This window comes from Bubalus kerabau, chromosome 14 (assembly GCF_029407905.1).
Source record: "Bubalus kerabau isolate K-KA32 ecotype Philippines breed swamp buffalo chromosome 14, PCC_UOA_SB_1v2, whole genome shotgun sequence".
Lineage (NCBI taxonomy): Eukaryota > Metazoa > Chordata > Mammalia > Artiodactyla > Bovidae > Bubalus > Bubalus kerabau.
The window spans coordinates 68,694,753-68,713,587 of NC_073637.1; the positions used below are offsets into that span (position 1 = coordinate 68,694,753).

General features: G+C 44.0%; 1 protein-coding gene and 1 non-coding gene across 2 annotated transcripts in view; both read right to left on the bottom strand.

Moving 5' to 3' along the window:
• LAPTM4B (lysosomal protein transmembrane 4 beta) overlaps nucleotides 1–15,561 on the bottom strand; it is a 64,480-nt gene extending 48,919 nt beyond the window's left edge. Inside the window, exon 1 of the mRNA XM_055546596.1 lies at nucleotides 15,224–15,561. Within this exon, the coding sequence (XP_055402571.1) occupies nucleotides 15,224–15,322 (99 nt within the window). The 5' untranslated portion in view covers nucleotides 15,323–15,561. The remainder of the gene's footprint in view (nucleotides 1–15,223) is intronic.
• On the bottom strand, nucleotides 11,105–11,177 carry TRNAQ-CUG (transfer RNA glutamine (anticodon CUG)). The gene has a single exon. It is a non-coding gene; the product is annotated as a tRNA-Gln (tRNA).
• Nucleotides 15,562–18,835: the final 3,274 nt, after the last annotated feature.

The following is an 18,835-nucleotide window of genomic DNA, read 5'->3' on the forward strand; positions in this document are numbered from 1 at the left end:
CCAGGGAGAGAACTGTACCGATTAATACGAGAATCTTTAAAACTCAAGGACATATGTTGTCATCTCTAGGGTAACCTTTTAAAGAAGTCACAGTTGGGTGGTAGATACACCAAATGTTTGCTCAGTTGATAACCAAGGTGTTTATATTCTGTGCACTTTTTCTATGTGTGCAATATTCACAGTAAAATGGCTAAAATTTTAAAACAATAAATTAGAATCTGATAATACTGTTTTTGGACAGCTGCCTAATTTTTTTGCAGCAATATTTGGAAATATCTTCTAAAAACTATCAATGGCAGATGCGCCTTTCACTTGAGTGCAATTTCGATAGGAAAACTGAAATTAAGTTTGACTAAAAAAAAGTAATTGTGGCTCGTGGGCTTAATTGTTCTGTGGCATGTGGAATCCTCCCAGACCAGGGATCGAACCCATGTCCCCTGCATTGGCAGGTGGATTCTTATCCACTGAACCACCAGAAAGTCCCAAGTTTGGGCCTTTTAATTGAAATGTACTTAATTTTAGAGTTCTGACACAAATGTGCTTTTTATTCACGTAAGACCCTGTCTACAGGGTCCTGTTCTGATAGTGAAATAAATCTCTGACACTTAACTATTTCAACTCAAACAACTGTGGTAAATACATGCTGGGGGAAATTTAATTCCCCATAAAATCCTAGTAGTGCAGGAGATAAACATCAGCAACCAAATAAGATGTAGAATAAATGTTGTAACATTAACTCATCCACTGAATCGTTCAAAAATTAGCTATTAGGCAACAAATATATGCCAAGCACTAGGCTAACATCAATACACATTAATCCCTGCTCAAACCAGTCTGCTGTCTATCTAATGGGGAGGACAGTCAAAGAAACTGGCTGTTCCATTTAGAGTAAAAAGGAATTCTGCTACACTGCGGCTGGGGAGAAGAGGGAGGCAACGGAAAGCCTCTGTCGGAAGAGGACCTTCTCAACACCAGAAAGTAAGAGACTCGGAGATCTCGAGAGACAAAGATTACAGCACAAATGAATAATTTCAGGGAATCAGGCTAAGTGACTGAGAACTAAATGTTAGGAGAAAGTTCAAGGAAACAGAAAGGTAAAAATGAGCAGCGCTTGGCAGTCCTGAGTTGGATTTTAAGTAAAGCCGGTGTTTTCAATACGGAAGCTATAAATCCTCTGGTTTACACAGTGTGCGTGCAGGAGAAAGTTTAAGCAGTCAAGTTGACACTGAATCTTTCCTTAGGGCCCCACTTCGGCAGGCAAATTTTAAAAGTGCATTAAACAGATTCTCCCTCCCCTAGCCCCTAAGTTCAGCGCAGGCCTCCTGATTCACTTTGCAGCCTAGTGCCGCCCTTTCCATATTCCTTCCGCACGGGTGATGGCTTAAATCAAGAAACCACCGCCACACCTCCTACCCATTACTGAAGCAGTTCTGCCTGCCCTAAGTGGTGTGATCGTTGCTACAACCACTCCACAGACGAGGACTCCCAGGATTCACGGGAAACCTGCAGGGAGTCGTGACCTTTCCAGCTGAGACTCAGTCATGGGTCCTGATTGCAATTGCCATACATGCTCTTCCCAGTAACCCAGGATCCACCCAAGAAGCCACCGCACCCGGTTCACAAGGCCTGGCGACTCTGTTAACCAATCCGCTGGCAGCAGGCTCGGAATTCTTTTCAAGGGAGTGTTCCAGACAGCCGCTCTCATGTGAGCTGAGGCTGGGGAGCAGAGGGAGACAGACGTGCAACTCCCACTTCCTGAATGGACTTGGTCCGGTTCCGATCTTCATGCTCGGGCTGAGTCACCACTATATTCTCTCGGAATGATAAGAAAGATGTCTGGACAGTGGACAGAAGGCAAAGGATAGTCCTCAGGCAGGAGCCAGAAAGAAGGCTGTCCAAAGAGCCACCGGGAGACCTGAGAGGCAGGTGTGGACAGGAAGAACTGTGCCCCCCCGCCACACGTTGTGCCCTAAAGAACTTTCTGGATCTCTGAATGTAAAGACATAGGCCAAGCCAGAGCCTAGTTTATAATGTGCATAAAGAAGGATCAAGCACCAGAAGGTTTAGAAGGCCAGCATCTGGAAAAGAGGAGAAAATATAAAGTGCAAAAATGGCTAATTTAATTTTTTTAGGGCAGCAAACCTGGTGCTCTTTGTGTTCTGAGATGCTCTCTATATTAGATCTGTTAGTCTCTATTTGCAACCATCCTATTCCAACAACTTGGATTATCATTAAAATGAAAAAAAAAAAAAAAAAGAAACATCCTTTGAAAAACTATTTTAAGTGATTATTACTCCCTGCTTAGCTTCAATACATAAAATAATACTTTATTCCCACAGCTATTTACCAAAGACAAAACTGAAACTCATAAAACAGAATGTCTTTACTAGTGAAAGGGAAGAGGCAATAACAGATAACCACTGAAACACGAATTTTGCATTCCATTCAAGAAGTGTTGTTATTTGTACTTAAACTTTTTCTTACAAAATAGCAATACATTTAAATCACCTAAAAAGAAATCAAAAACTTGAAATTAAAGACCAAATAATACACTTCTAGTTTGTACACATACTCTGAAATTTAAAATAAAAAGCTGCTAATGTATAACTTGATAGCTGTTTTCAAAAAATTTTAATTGTCAAATTAAAATAAAATCCAATGATACAGTCTAACTACTCATAGACAAAGAAATGCTTTGCAATCATAATGCTGAATTGTTAAATAATGCTTTTCTCCTTCCCATACATAAAATGCATACCATAAATATTCATTACTATGAATCTAGGTAATGAAACATTCTTGAAGGCGATATTAATATCTGACATCGTTACTTTTAGTTAAAAGAAAATAGCATTAGATTACAACAAAAGTAAACAGCTTCTGAAGATCACCATTTTAAGCTATTTCTCAACGTAAACTAATGAAAAGATTATCCAGTAAATTATTAACTGTCACTAATATAAATAAGTATCTTTTAAGATTCTATTCCGGTTTACATACTTCCTTTAGAACAAACAAATTATCTAAGAAACTTCCTTTTAGTTTCTAAAGAGCTGTGAAGGAGAAAAAAAACAAGGCAAAGAAATATTCTCAGGTAAATAACAAGAATCAAAAAAAGCACCTACTGAAATTTTACTAACTTAAACTTTTAAAAAATTTTTTACTGGAGTATAGCCGATTTACAATGTTATGTTACTTTCTGCTATACAGCAAAGTGAATCAGTGATATATATCTCTACTCTTTTAAAAAAATTTTTCTCATATAGGTCATTACAGATTACTGAGTGGAGTTCCCTGTGCTACACAGTAGGTCCCTATTATCTATTTTATAAATAGGAGTGTGTATATGTCAATCCCAATCTCCCATTTATCTCTGCCCACCCCCAATCTTTTAAACATTTTCACAAAGGCGCTATGATCTTTCTGCTATTAAAACCTGTTTGAAGGAATAAAAAGTCAAGTTTTGACTACACACACATGATTCCAAGAAAAGAAAATTAGCATCAGAAATGTATGAGTCCACAAACCACTGCTATCAAAAGTGTGGTCTGTATCACTGAGTCACTTGGCTGCACAGCAGAAATGAACACAACGCTGTAAATCAACTATACTTCAGTAAAAAAAAAAAAGGGAGAAAGAAAAGTGCTGTCAGCAAAATGAAGTTTCAGTATCATCCCACATGTGTTACTAACGTAGAACCACAGGCCCAACCTCAGACCTAATGAATCAGAAGGTCAAGGGACTTCCCTGGTGGCCCAGTGGTTAAGAATCTGCCTACCAGCGCAGGGGACACAGGTTTGATCCCTGGTCAGGGAACTAAGATCCCCACGACCCGTGGGACCACTAAGCCCATGCGTGCTGCAACTACAGAGCCCACACCACAACTAGAGAAAAGCCCTCACTCTGCAACAAAAGATGCTACGTGCAGCAATGAAGATCCCACACACCACAACTAAGACCCTACCTAGCCAACTAAGTATTTTTGTAAAAAAGGAAGAAAAAAAAAAAGTAAATGTCAACAAGACTGACAGCTGACCTCTTAGCAGCAAAGCATAACTCTACAGTGGATGGAGATCTTGAACGTGTCAGCAACTGTCAACCAGGGACTGCTTCCCCGATGGCTCAGAGGATAAAGAATCAAGTCTGCAAAGCAGGAGACCTAGGAGACGGGTTTGATCCCTGGGTCGAGAAGATTCCCCTGGAGGAGGCAAGGGCGACCCCACTCCAGTATTCTTGCCTGAAAAATCCCATGGACAGAGGAGACTGGTGGGCCACAGTCCCAAGGGTCACAAAGAGCTGGACACGACTGAATGACTAAGCACAGACACAAGCACTGGGATATCTTTCAAGAACTTGAGCCAAATAAAGACAGTTTCAAAGAATAATAGTTTGCCATCAACATATCCTCCCTGGGACCTCCCTGGAAGTCCAGTGGCTAAGATCCGTACTCCCAATGCAGGGGGCTCGGGTTCAATCCCTGGTCAGGGAACTAGGTCCCACATGCCTCACCCGAGAACTCACAGCCACAACTAAGACTTGGCACAGCAAAACAAACAAATAAATAAAACAGACCCTCACTAAAGGAGATGTTTAAACACGTGCATCAGTCAGAAGGACAGTGATCCCGAACAGCTGGTCAAGAAAATCATGGGTCATGTACTTTCCACATGCGGAGTTTAGAATGTCCATTTTTTGAATAAAAATTATAGTAATTGCAAAAAGAGAAAATGATGGACAGATGTGTAAATACGTGGCTAACTCTAAGCGAACACTGATTGTATAGGTCAGTGTCTTAGGGAAGCTTTAAAAAGAAAAGACACTAAACTACAAGAAATGACGAGTTAAAGGACATATACTGTTCAAAAGAAAGGCAAAGATATTACTAAGTCTTTTTGTTAAGTACATATATTAAATTTCTTGAATGAATCACTACTGCCATAGAAATAAAAAAAAAACAGCAGATAGGCCAAAACTGCTTACCACAATTATGTTCCAATATTAATACACATATTACATGTATTAATATTATGTGTTCCAATATTAATACACATTCATTACCGGCAATTTCCTCTTACTAGACCCTGGATGCCATGTTGGCAAGGATGGGGTCTATTTTGAATCATATTGTATTGCCAGCAGCTCACACAGTTCCTAACACATGAAATGAAGGGAAGAAAATAACCAGATACACATTAACACTCCTTCTAGGCTTATATTTTCTACAATTATTTTGAGATGGGAAGAAGGAAACGGCAACCCACTCCAGTGGGTTTTTCTCTTGCCTGGAAAATTCTATGGACAGAAGAGCCTGGTAGGCTACAGTTCAAGGGGTCACAAAGATTCAGACACGACTGAGTGACTTCACTTTCACTTTCTTTGAGATGGGAAGCCCTCATCCATAAGCAGTTGTGGTCTCCTGATCCACTAGCTAGCTTTATCTGATGTCTTACACAGATGACACCAGCTGCTTTCATATGAAAATACTATCATGTGCCCTCATTTTATCTTTAAATTAATTTTTGACAAGCAATTAAAAACTCCACTGATGATTTGCATTTGAATACTACTTGGTTTTATCGGTAGTTGCAACCATTTTATGACTTGCTTAAATTGTTTTGTGATACTTTTGAACGATTATTTGCAATTATTTATTGTTAGAATTATTAACTGGACTGTAGCCCGCCAGACTCCTCTGTCCATGGAATTCTCCAGGCAAGAATACTGGAGCAGATTGCCATTTCCATCTTCAGGGGGACTTCCTGATCCACTAATTGAACCCAGGTCTCCAACACTGCAGGCAGATTCTTGACCATCTGAGCCACCAGGAAAGCCCACAATGTACTGGTTTGTAATACTGGAATTAAAGCCTCCAATAATTAGTACCAGTTGCCCAACAGGCAACAGGATCGCAGCAGTAAGACTATTGTTAGGTGTCATGTCAGATTAGTAGATGGCCCTGGAATCTGTTCTCCCCTTCCATCACAGTAACAGGGGTATCTGGATACGTAAATCCCCAGCTGAAGATACCATCTCCCTGCCTACCATGCCGCTAAGTCCTTCATCTTGTTTTGGGCTACTGGGATATGAGTGTTTCACAGAATCCACATCTTGGTGAGAGGGAAACGGAGGAAATAGGCTGCAAGTGTCAGACATTTTTATCTCTCTTAAGCGGCAGGAGGAAACAAACTAGAGATATTTTTTTCCTTCTCTATACAAATTTAAAAGGTTTCTCTTAAAATACAGTGTTGCCATAATGACACCTGGTTTCACCTGAAGTTAACCATTCTCAAACCTTGAGTTAACCAATGCATTTTTCTTATGGAAATGTTTTTCTTAAGCTATGTTAATGTACTATGCATTTATCCCAGACTCTTGTCTTTAGGTCAGTTCCGCCTAATGGCTCAGAACCTACTTGACAAACCAGTGTGTTATACTCAGATATTGTTCCCCTAATCTATGTAAATGAAACTATTTGTATGGTAATCTGCCCTTCAACAAGATTCAAGTCAATCGTTTTATGGCCCGGGATGAATCATGGCCTGGGGTGCCAAGATTATCCCAAAATGCATCTTATGGATGAGGGGCCTGGTGCCATTCTAAGACATTCCTTTCTTTCATTAACAGACAGTGACTATATAACATCCAGCTGAAGACTAGCAGGGGGTTACTCTTTCTGCCCTCTTCTGATGCCCATGTCAGAAGCTTTCTCTATCTCCTTTATACTTTAATAAAACTTTATTACACAAAAGCTCTGAGCAATCAAGCCTCGTCTCTGGCCCCAGACTGAATTCTTCTCCTCCGGAGGCCAAGAATCCCAGCGTCTTTTCGTTCAGCAACAACCTTTCATTGGTGCAAAACTCATGCTAACCACTTTGTTACGTTCAGTTCAGCTGCTCAGTCATGTCTGACTCTTTGCGACCCCATGCAGGCCAGGCTTCCCTGTCCATCACCAACTCCCGGAGTATACTCAAACTCATGTCCATTGAGTCGGTGATGCCATCCAACCATCTCATCCTCTGTCATCCCCTTCCCCTCCTGCCTTCAATCTTTCCCAGCATCAGGGTCTTTTCAAATGAGTCAGCTGTTTGCATCAGGTGGCCAAAGTATTGGAGTTTCAGCTTCACCATGAGTCATTCTAATAAATATTCAGGACTTTTTCACATTACGTTAAAATGTATCTATAGTGGGACCTAGAGAGAGTGATATTAACAAACACTTTATTTCTTGTTCCGCTTGCCTTTAAAACGTGTTCGGATGAACATCCATCAAGGGACACAGGTTCTATCTCTGGTCCGGGGAAGAGCCCACAGGCTGAGGGACAACTAAGCTTATGAGCCACAGCCCCTGAGCCAACGCGCTGCAGCTCCTGAAGCCAGCGCGCCCTAGAGCCTGGGCTCCGCAACTACAGAAGCCACTGCAACGAGAAGCCCACGGACCACAACCAGAGAAAGCCCACGTGCAGCAGTGAAGACCCAGTGCAGCCATAAATCATAAACAAAAATAATTTTTGAAGCTTTTTTAAAAAGGTAGTAAATACCACTGAAATCTTCACCAGACAATATTTCATAAAACTTCTCTTGATCCTTTTTATTTGTGGGTGGGGAGGCCTGTATTTTTTTTAAAGGGACTCATTAGACATCTCTTGAAAACCCAGTATCCATTTCTGTCCCAAATCTGTCCGATTCCTGAATTCAGATGATGGAGAGAAGCGGGGTGGCCATGATAGACTTGTATCATTAACTAACCAGTGAGAATTCCCATTCATATAACTTGCATCATTAGCAAATGAGAAACTTCTGGTGGGAAGACCTGACATAGCAGCATCTCCCATCTGGAAGGCTGTCCGCACCCTGCCTCGTCACCCGGGCCATCTAAAGTAGCTGGCCCTTTCCATCTTCTTTAAAAACTGTTTTCAGCCTCTCACCCCTGTTAATAATTCTTCAGTGCCTCTCACTAACTACAGAATAAAATCCATACTCCTTACTTTGGAATTTCAGTCTTTTACAATCTAATATAGTCAGGAAAACACTAGGTAATAAGACTTACTGACATACTACGAGTTAGTCCCTATTTTGCCCTGGACTTATGGACCAAGGTATAGAATCTGACAGCTGGAAAGAAACTATTCATCTAAAAGGAGCATATCATCACCTATGGAGCCTGACCCCAGGGGTGCTTTGAGGTCTAAACAGGAACAAATGTGAAAGTCCACTGAAAACCACGTATCACTCACTCCACAAATGCGAGATGTCGGCTTTACTGTCCAGTATTACTATCCAGACAGAAATCAAGTTATTGCACCAGGACTTCTAAGGATACAAAAAGAACCCACCAGGCTTGGGTACACAAGCAAGCTGTGACTTTCAAAGTGAACTAGTTGCTTATTTGACAGGCCAGGTCATAAAGCCAATGAGACCAGCTACTCTGAGCTCTTTCATCCTTTATAATCTGATATATGGCCAACTCCCCAAAGAATAGTGTCCGGCACAAAGAGGCATTCAGTATGTATTTGCTGAAGACTAACCTAAAATACACTTAGAAAATGATAAAAAGGATGGTATGCACAAAGGGGAACCCATCCTGGGTGTCAATGACAGATTCTTCCAACTATCAGCACCACTTTTTAAAACACACTTAGAAAATCATCGGATAAAATGCAAGAAATTACAAAGGGAAAAATATGCTTGAGGGTCTCAGGAGCAATCCAAGTCCTGATGGCAAAATATATTCCATAAGAAATGCAGGCTTTACGTTAAAAAGAATAATGCCATTTGCAGCAACATAGATGGCCCTAGAAACTGTCACACTGGGAGAAGCTAAGACAGAAAAGAACTATCATATGACATCCCTTACATGTGGAATCTAAAAAGAAAGGTTTTGTAACTTACAAAACAAAGAAACTCACAGACTTAGAGAAGGAACTCATGGTTGCTGGGGGGAAGGACCAGGGGACGGAACAGTTAGGGAGTTTGGGACCGACATGCACACACTGCTATATTTAAAATGTATAACCAACAAGGACTTACTATAGAGCACAGGAACTCTGTTCAATGTTGTGTGTCAGCCTGAATGGCAGGGGAGTCTGGGGGAGAATGGATACATGTACATGTATGGCTGAGTCCCTTTGCTGTCCACCTGACCTGTCACATTTTTTGCTTATCAGCTATCCTCTGATACAAAATAAAGTTTGTTTGTTTGTTTTTTAATGTGGCCTTTAGTATAAGGAATACAGCAGGGATTTTTTTTTTGTTGATTATTGTTCTCCAAACATTCTTTCTTTCTCTTCCCAGGAACAGCCTCTGGATGTCTCAACCCTCTGCTCTCACAATTTTTATTTTAAATTAATCCCACTCCACTCCGCCCCCACTCATAGCCCTCCAACCAATAGTTCAAGGGAAGCATATCCCAGACCTAAATTCATCAGTATATTCTAGTCACATAACCATGGCCTGTTTGGTTCAGGATTGTACAGATAAATTTATCAAATCTGAACGAATCTCAGGACTCACAGCTTAAGTACTGGCTGGCATATACGGCAGCCGTTTGTATCCTAAAGAAGGTAATCTGAAAGGGGAGGGGTTGGGAGGGGCGGGGGAAGGGATGCAGTGAAATCCACCGCATTGCTTAACTGTGTAAGCCGACTTCAGCAGATGAGAAACACAAGGGTCATGAAACACACATCTCCCGGAGGTAGTGAGCCCACGTATTTTAGGAGTAGGATGACAAGCTCGTATTTGTGTTTGAGAAAAATACCTCTGGAAACTGCATATGCAATAGACCGAAAAAAAAAAAAAAAAAAAGGATTATTGATGGCAAGGCTAGAAGCAGAGAGACCAGTTATGATTCTATTATAATAGTTAAGTGAGAGTTAATGAGAGCCTAAATGAGAGAAGTGGTAGCAAGAATAAGAACAGGACAGAATAAGGCACTCAGGAGGTTGGAAAAAAAAAAAAAATCAATATAACGTGGAGACAGAATAAAGTAAGAGATCCAGATGGCAAGGGGGACAGAGGCAGCTATCCGAGGAATCTGAGACAGGGGTCGAAGGAGACTAGTGTGGGCAAATCTGAGTACGGGCGAATCTGGGGAAGTTAACGGATTCAGGCTTAGAATATTAAGTTTTGTTGAAGACAGGAAATCCTAGAAGCCCACATAGCAAGCATTCTGTGTCAAGTATTCCTTTCAAATTGTGATCCCTCCGGAAACCAAGACAAATCAGTCCTCATTCAGTGAGGATAGATATGCACCTTACTTTTTTTCTAAAAAAACCTTTGTAGCTATTAAAGGTTATGGGAGAAATCAACTTTTTTCTTAGGTTTAATGATTAAACTGCCTTTCTAAGTAAACACAAGCCTCCACCTCACGTCACAGTACACAAAACACAAAAGCTCCACAAAAAACCTAGAACTAAACCAGATGTAAACATAAAAGCTAAAGCCGTAAAGCTTCCGAAGAAAACAGAGTATCTTTACAATCTCAGGGTAGGTAAAGAAAGTACAAACACAGAAAGTTCTAACCATAAAAGAAAAAACGCGAATTGAACTTAACTGAAATTAAAAACTCCAGTTCATCAAAATAGACTATTAAGAAAATCAGTGGGCAAGCCATGCTGAGAGAAAATATTCACAAAGAATATATTTAACAAAGGACTATACTATTATTATCCAAAATACAGAGTTCTCACAAATCTGAAGAATTAAAAAAACAAAAAGATAAAACTCAGTTTTTTTAAAAATGTGCAGTCAACACAAAGGAAGATATATAGTTGGCCAAGAAGCAAAGATAAACTGTTTCAGGTCATCAGCCACATAGGGGAATTCAAACCCAAGTCACCAACAGCTACCACTACACACCTCGTGGACTTTGTACCCTGTGGGCTGGAGTGTAAAAATGGCAATTTGGAAAATACCTGGCAGTTTCTTATCAAGTTAAAACACACGACGACCAGGAACCCCACTGCAAGGTGTTTATTCAAGAGAAATAAAACCAGATGTCCACAAACTCTTTTTATTATATATTTCTTTTCCTGTGCTAGGTCTTAGTTGCAGCATGCGGAATCTTTGTTTCAGCATATGAACTCTTCGTTCTGGCATGTGGGATCTAGTTCCCTGACCAGGGAACGAACCTGGGTCCCATGAATTCAGAGTTCAGAATCTTAACCACTGGACCACCAGGGAAGTCCCCACAAGCTCTTTTTTTCCAAGACTGTTCAGAGCAGATTTATCCATAATAGCCCCAAACTGGAAAAACCGAAATGTCCATCATCTGGCAAACGGATAAACAGATTGTGGTATATTCTTATAACAAAGTAATACTCAGCAATAATAAGGCACAAATATTGACACACTCCAAGACCATGAATGTAAAATTCATTATGCTAAGTTAAAGAAACCCAATACAAAAAAAAAACACCTACAGTTTAATTCCATTTATATGAATAGGCAAAACACCTATGGGGTGGGGTGTCTATGGAGGGGATAGTCTGAGAAGAGGCACGAGGGAACTTTCTGGGAATGTTCTCTAAGGGTATGGGTTACAAAGGTGCAAACATTGGTCTTGTCAATGAACTGTACACTTAATACCTGTGATTTTCACCATATGTAAAGTATGCCTCAATTTTTAAAGGGAAAAAAACAAAAGAAAGTAAATGAAAAGTGATCGCTAATACAGATACCTGAAATCAATATGTTTAAAAAAAAAAAAAAAACTGGACTGAAGGAAACCTTTATCATTTCAAGGCGAAAACAAAACACACAACTTTTAAAAGGTACTAAACTGGAAACAGCACAGACCAATACATCACTCAGACCACAAGCTGCAAACCACTTAACCTCTTCACCTTAGTTTCTCCTCTATAAAATGGGAATTTTAAAAAAATCTACCAGGAATATGTAAAAACTAAGCTTATGCAAAGCATTGTAGAGAAAAATGTTGCCTGCCATTCCAGTTCTACCAGGATCAAGCCTTTAGCAACCGCAGTCACCCAGGACTCTGGGACTGAGGGGAATTCAGGCTCGAGACAGACAGATCCCCAAGATAATGCAGATCCATACCTGAGAAATTTCAACTTACAGATTCTTGCATCTTCCCATACTTAGAAAATGATACATAAAATCATTAACCTGATTTGCCTGTTCCTTGATTAACCCTCATCTCAGGACTTCAACTACAGGTTTTCTCACAGCAAAAAATTCTTATATCCCGGCTCCTCCCTCACATCTTCACAACAGTTTCTCAGAGCTGTCTGAGGTTGTTCCCCTGGGCTATTTTATATAGAGTAAGACACTGAATAAACTCAACTCACAGCCCTTCTCATAGTTCACTCCGGTTTTTTTCATCAAGGAAGCTAGGGAATTCCCTGGAGACGCAGTGATGAGGCCTCCTCGTTTTCACTGTGGAGAGGAGTTTGACCCCTTCTCAGGGAAGCCTCGTGGTGTAGCCAAAGAAAGTATTGCTATCAATAGTATAGTGGGCTTCCCCAGTGGCTCAGTGGTAAAGAATCCGCCGGCAATGCAGGAGACGGAGGTTCCATCCCTGGGTTGGAGAGATCCCCTGGAGAAGGAGATGGCAACCCACTCCAATAATCCTGCCTGGAGAATTCCATGGACAGAGGGGCCTGGTAGGCTATGGTCCATGGGTCCACAACGAGTTGGGCACAACTGAAGCGACTGAGCACAAATAGTGCCTGGCACACAGGAGCTTAGTAAATGGTCATGGTAGAAAACAATTAGAAAATGCATAAAAAAGATTCACTTTACCTTTCCTTTCAATGGACTCTTTTTTGAATATCTATTCTCCTACCCTTTTTTCTCCTGAAAACTCTTTTTTTGATAGTGACCTCATTCCATCCAGATGACTGGTGGAAAGAGAAAGATGCCTTGTTCTTTAGCTTCTTCATCTTAAAAATGCACGCGTAAATCAAAGTTTTGGATAACCAAATTATATATGTAAAAGGATGAGGCAAACTCACTAGTTTAAAAAAAGTTTAAATTGTTTTGAAAAAAGCTAAAGACTCATAAAGATGACCAGTAGCATACACCGTCTGTGGGGTCGCACAGAGTCGGACGCAACTGAAGCGACTTAGCAGCAGCAGTGTACATTGTGTGTATGCTAAGTCTCAGTCGTTTCCAACAATAGGCAACCCTGGTGGACTGTAGCCCACCAGGCTCCTCTGCCCAGGGCATTTCCCAGGCAAGAATTACTGGAGTGATTTGCCCTTTCGGCCGCCAGGGGATCTTTCCTTTCCCATCCAGGGACCGAACCTGTTTCTCTTGTCTCCTGCACTGGAAGGCGGGTCCTTTACCACTAGCGCCACCTGCGAAGCCCCAAAGTGGCTTGCTTATTCATATCTGCTGAAAAGCTTTCTAATTATTTTTCAAAAAGCCATCTTTCCAAATGCTAAAACCTGCATACCAATAACTCCTTTCCCCAAAGAGCACCCTCAAGCTGTGGACAAAGCCTGCAGAGTCCTCTCCTTTTACCACACCAATGTGTCCTACTGGATTACCGCCAACAACAGGGCTCAAGTAGATTTATCTTTCCTGTAGATCACGTAGTCCATTTGCCTAATGCAGTGCCCTAGATTTTACAAATTACATTCATAGATGTACTTGCACCCTGCAGATTTCAACATCTTCAAGGAGGACACAAGACATGTGGATAAAATTGTCTATCTTGATTATCAATAAAAGCACTATTTCAAGACCACCCACTATTCTTTTGCTGTAACTGTAAATTTCCGGTTTTTTTTTTTTTGCTTTCAGTAAAACCAGGGTAGAGCCAATACCCAGATGTTCTTTCTGCATTCAAGCCGCACAGTAAGAACCCACATATATTAAAGATTTGTCTGAAAGCTTTTAAGGCCAAATATTTCTATTGTGTGGCCTGTGACAGGCACTGAATAAAGGAAACTTGAAACTATAAACAGCACAGAGAACACCATATTGGGGGAGAGGGGTGTTTGGCACCACAGACGAGTTCACAATTCGACTTACGTCCGTGTTACATCAAAACACTGAACTATCAACCGACCAAAACACTGATGACTAAGAAGATCACAATGTACCACCACTAAAAAGTTCTATATGCCATCTTACTACCACGTCTAAGGTGTTTCTTCCTGGTGCAGAGGCATTCAGCGCCCAGAGGCTCGGGCTTAACTCTCCATCATGATGGAACAGAAACCACGATGCAGCGGAACCCGACTCGGGTGCTGGTGCAGTCTGGGTCGGGGGGGGGGGGGCACCAATCAACCTGGAGCTGGTACAGAGCACGACTCCATCAGGTTGCCTCACTAGCGCCTGATAATCGCTGCTCCCCAAACAAGTAAAAAGCTCCAACCTAGAAACAAACTAACAAACCAGATGGGCCTTCGGGGTCGGCTAAGAAGCTGGGGATCACCTGCAAATCGGGGGTTTAGGGGGGAGGTAAGTGGGTGTAAAATGGCTGTCCAGGGCCCACTGAAACGCAGTGAATCACAAGGCAAGCCCCTCCTAGGGTAAGGGCTTTACAACAAGCATGTGGGTAAGGCACCCCCACCCCAGCCATTCCCACTCGGGATGCGAAGGCGCGCAGGAGAGCGGCCAGCAAAACCCCGGGCACCTGCGGGCGGGGAGAACTGGCACGCGCGGGGGAGGGTGGGGGCGGGCAGCAAGAGGTGCCGGCTCACTGCCTCAACGGCTCTCCCGACCCGTCGAAAGCACAAAGCCCAGCGGACGCAGAGAAGAAAGGAAAGGCGGGCACGTGCTCCGCAGGCAAGGATGGGGGTGCCAGGACTCCGCTGACCATCAAAGCGCGCTTTCGCCGGAAACCGCGCAGCTCCGGGAGGCCCAGCCGGCTCCCGGCGGAAGGCTTTGGGGCACCCCCTTTGCTCAGCGCGACCCCAGCCCACGCGCACCGCCCCCCGAAACCATCCCCACCCCGAACACTGGGTCCTGACCGCAACCCCCGCCACAGGTTGGCTGAGCCGGGGGATGGGGTGGGGGGGGGCGCATCGTGGAGCCGCCCGCCCAGAGAATTAAGTTTCTAATAATATAACTTTAGGCGGATTAACGCCGGCTTCGCCCAACCCCGATGGCCACAGCCGGTACCCACGAGGGGGTGTGAAAAGTGAAGCGGGGTCCCGGGGGGTCCCGGGGCGTCCGCGCTCCTCCCGGGCAGGTGCGCGCCCCCTACCCCCACCCCGGGGCGGGGGGCGGGGTTCATCCAGGCGGGTCGCGCTCACCAGGTACCAGACGCCGAGCAGGATGGTGCCGGTGCGGACATGGCAGCAGAGGCAGCAGCTGTTGGAGTAGAACCGCGTCCAGGGGGCCACCATCTTCATCGCTCAGGCCGCGGGCGCAGTGGCGCGACTCTGCGCCCAAGTTCGCAGGAGCTTCGGCCGTCGGTCCTGCGCACCGCGCGGCTGTCGCCGGCCCCTCTCTCCCCTGCTACCCTCGCTCCCTCTTCCCGGCCCCCGTCCGCCGACCACCGGCCCCGGGCCCCGCGCCTCTCCCCGCGAAGAGCTCGCAGCTGGAACCTCGGCCGGACCCTGAGCTCCGAGGGCTGTGGGGAAAGGGGGCCGGGCCGGGGCGGGGAGAGGGGCGGGGGCGGGGCGCCCGCGGACCACGTGACGGGCGCCGGGGCCCTGTGACGTCACCACGGGCTCCAGCCGGCGGCCGGCGCCGCCCGCCCCGGGGGACAGAAATCAATCAACCCTCACCCCTGGCAGTCCCTGAGTAGGCCCCGGGTGGAGTTCCGGGCCTCCCGTCTTTCGTTTGGTCATTCGTGTAACTCCACCACCGGTTCGAGATTCTTTTACAGTCTAGTTGGTGGTGGGTTTTTTTTTTTCTTCTTCCACTTGTATCTTGCAGATATTCTGTACGTTCGGTGCCATTCCCGTTGTTATCTTGCAGGTTGGCTGGGGGAGGGAAACGGTAAGGGTTATTCCGGCCAACTGCAGTCCTTTGAACCGCTGGTGAAGCCGCCCAGAGCAGTCTGTCTCTGCTTCCCAGCTCAATCACTGTGGTAGTAATCTTTTCCCAGAAAATAGAATGTGTACTACACTTGCTGCGCTTCAGGTAGCGTTTTTAAATCGTGACTGCAGCCCTAAAGAAAGAGTCATTAAGCCAAGTACTGCCACAAGGTCTCTGTGTAAGAGGATAAGGTAAGGAGTCCTGGGGAAAAAAAGAGAAACAGGCATGGCTTTCTTGGCATAAGAGAAGCCTTTTTTGGCCTAAGCCATTTTGTGATCTAAGACTGACCCCAGTGCTTGTCCTTGAACAGGCTTCAGCAAGCAAGAAAGATCTTAAGGGAACACAAGAAAAAACTGTTAAGGGGCAAGGGAAGGAACAATAGCAAAGATAACAAATCAGGTGTGAAGACTCCCTGGTGTGTTTCAATAGTAACCATTAACCTTTCGCACTTTCTTGAACTGTTCTGCAGAATTTAAGCCCCTTCCATTGTGCAATCATCCTCTAAGGCAGGAGTCCCCAACACCCCCGACCCCTCATTAGGAACAGGACCATACAGCAGGAGGTGAGCAGTTGTCTTCCAGGAAACTGGTCCTTGGTACCAAAAATGTTGGGGACCACTGCTCTAAGGGATGATGTTGTCGACCTTTGCTGACCCTCATGACTTCAATGAACTCAAGTTTGGACTCTGATCACCCATGCCCCTTCATGAATACGCATGAAACCTTAGCTTAAAGCTTTTCCCCTTTTGCTGTTTAGAGAGACACTGTTTTGGGGATGATCCCCCAGTGTACTCCTTACTTGCTGCAAGTAATAAATCCTTTCTTTTCACAATCCTTGTTTTGGTTCTGTCTTTTGGCTCCATACCCACCAAGAGGTGAACCCAGTTTTTTGGGGTAGCACCTGTGAGACCCAACACATAGAGTTAAGAGATACTCCTAGGATTCCAGTTTGCGGTTATTTCCTCCCATCTAGTGTTTGGTCTGGAAGTGATCTCAGAGAGAGTGATCCTGAAGAGAGATCTTAGTTTCCTCTCCAGGAACTGAATCTGGGAAGCCTGAATGAAAACCAGGAAACCTAGCCACCAGACCACCGGGGCTAGAGGCTAGAAGCAAAGTGGCCCTAGCTCCTTCCCACGTTTGAAAGCAAGAAAGTTTCAAGGAGGCAAAAACTATACAAACAGGTACAAAGTTTATTATTACAGACCCAACACAATGTATGGGAAAACACATAGTAGAGAAGCAGTTTGTTTATTAAGTCAGAAGCAGAGCAGAGATACACACCAGAGAGAAAGGGTATGGCATCCCTTCTAAGGAGGAGGAGCGCAATAAGTCCAAAGCCAGAGAGAAATACACACTCAAAGAGGAGTGTGGCCATCCTGAATGACGAGGACCGCGCTACATCAGAAACTAGGCAGAAATACACACCTGGAGAGGAATGCAGGCGTCCTGAGTGAGGAGGGGCCCAGTAAAGAGGTGATTTAAATCACTTATATAGGACAGTCCTTCCGGGTCTTTGTTCTGTTGCTGTTTAGTCACTAAATCATGTCCAACCCTTTGGTAACCCCAGGGACTGTACCCTGCCCGGGTCCTCTGTCCATGGGATTTCCCAGGCAAGAATAGTAGAGTGGGTTGCTGTTTCCTTCTCCCGAGGATCTTTCCGAGCCAGGGATCGAACCTTCATCTCTTCTGTTTCCTGCATTGGCAAGTGGATATTTTACCACTGAACCACCTGGGAAGCCGGGGTCATTGTTTACCTTTGGTCAATTATCTTGTTTCTTTTTTCACATCTGACTGCTCCTTGGACCATCCCCAAGATGCATTCACAACGTTTTGCTAAGATGGATCCGACCGTAGAGGCCTGTGGGCACATGTCCACACTTACTGTGAGGCATGTGTCCACACTTACTCCCTCCCATTTTGACCCTCAAGAAGACTTCCTGCACTTGTACAGACAGGGAAGTCTTCCTTGACCTCAGGATTGGGCACTGTATCTCTTTACTTTAGCAGAGCTCAGGTTTTGCCTCTAGCTTTGTTCTCAAGAGAAGGAAATGGCAACCCACTCCAGTATTCTTATCTGGAAAATCACAAGGACGGAAGAGCCTGGCAGGCTATGGGGTCCACGGGGTTGCGAAGAGTCGGACTCGACTGAGTGGCTAACAGTTGTTTGTGGAGTGTCTGGGTGAGAAAAAACTTGAATTTTACTCCACTTGGCAAACACCAGGTGTCCAACCCATCTATCTGTTACCTCAGAAGAATCCTTCCTTGTCCTACGTTATCTGCTAATCACTGTGTAAGCCAAGCATCTCAGATGAGTTAAGATTATTATACAGCACGTGTCAACCTTCTCCTCCTTAGAAAGGATGCCATTTCATTTTGGATTTGGAAAAAGAGAAAGACTAGTTGGATCTATATTTCTTGAAGACAGATTATATAGAAAGGAAGAGGAATATGAGATAAGGCTGCTTAAGTGCAAGAATAGTTTTACGAGGCTGTAAAGTTGTCACATTCTTATTGTGTAGCGTAAACCTGGATCTCAAGGAACTCTAGAGTCATCCCCAGAGATGTCAACCACAAGCCCCAATAAGAAACAATAATGAACACCAAAGCCGAGGAGGACTCTGCAAGGCCCTCTGGATACAAAAACCCCTCCACTGCTCCCATTTCTTGTTTGCAGAAAAAGGTTTTAGTCTCCTAAGCCTTCCCTGAGCTTCAAAGAGCAGGCAGGAGTGCTTGCCGACTAGAGAAGCGAGGGAATGCAGAAACAAAGAAAAAGCAGCTCAGCAAGAAAAGTCGTAACAGTCCAGTGTTCATACAGGATCCCGCCTGCTCCTCAAGGGATGTGCACAACAATCTGACACTTACCTTTCAGTCATTATGCAGAAA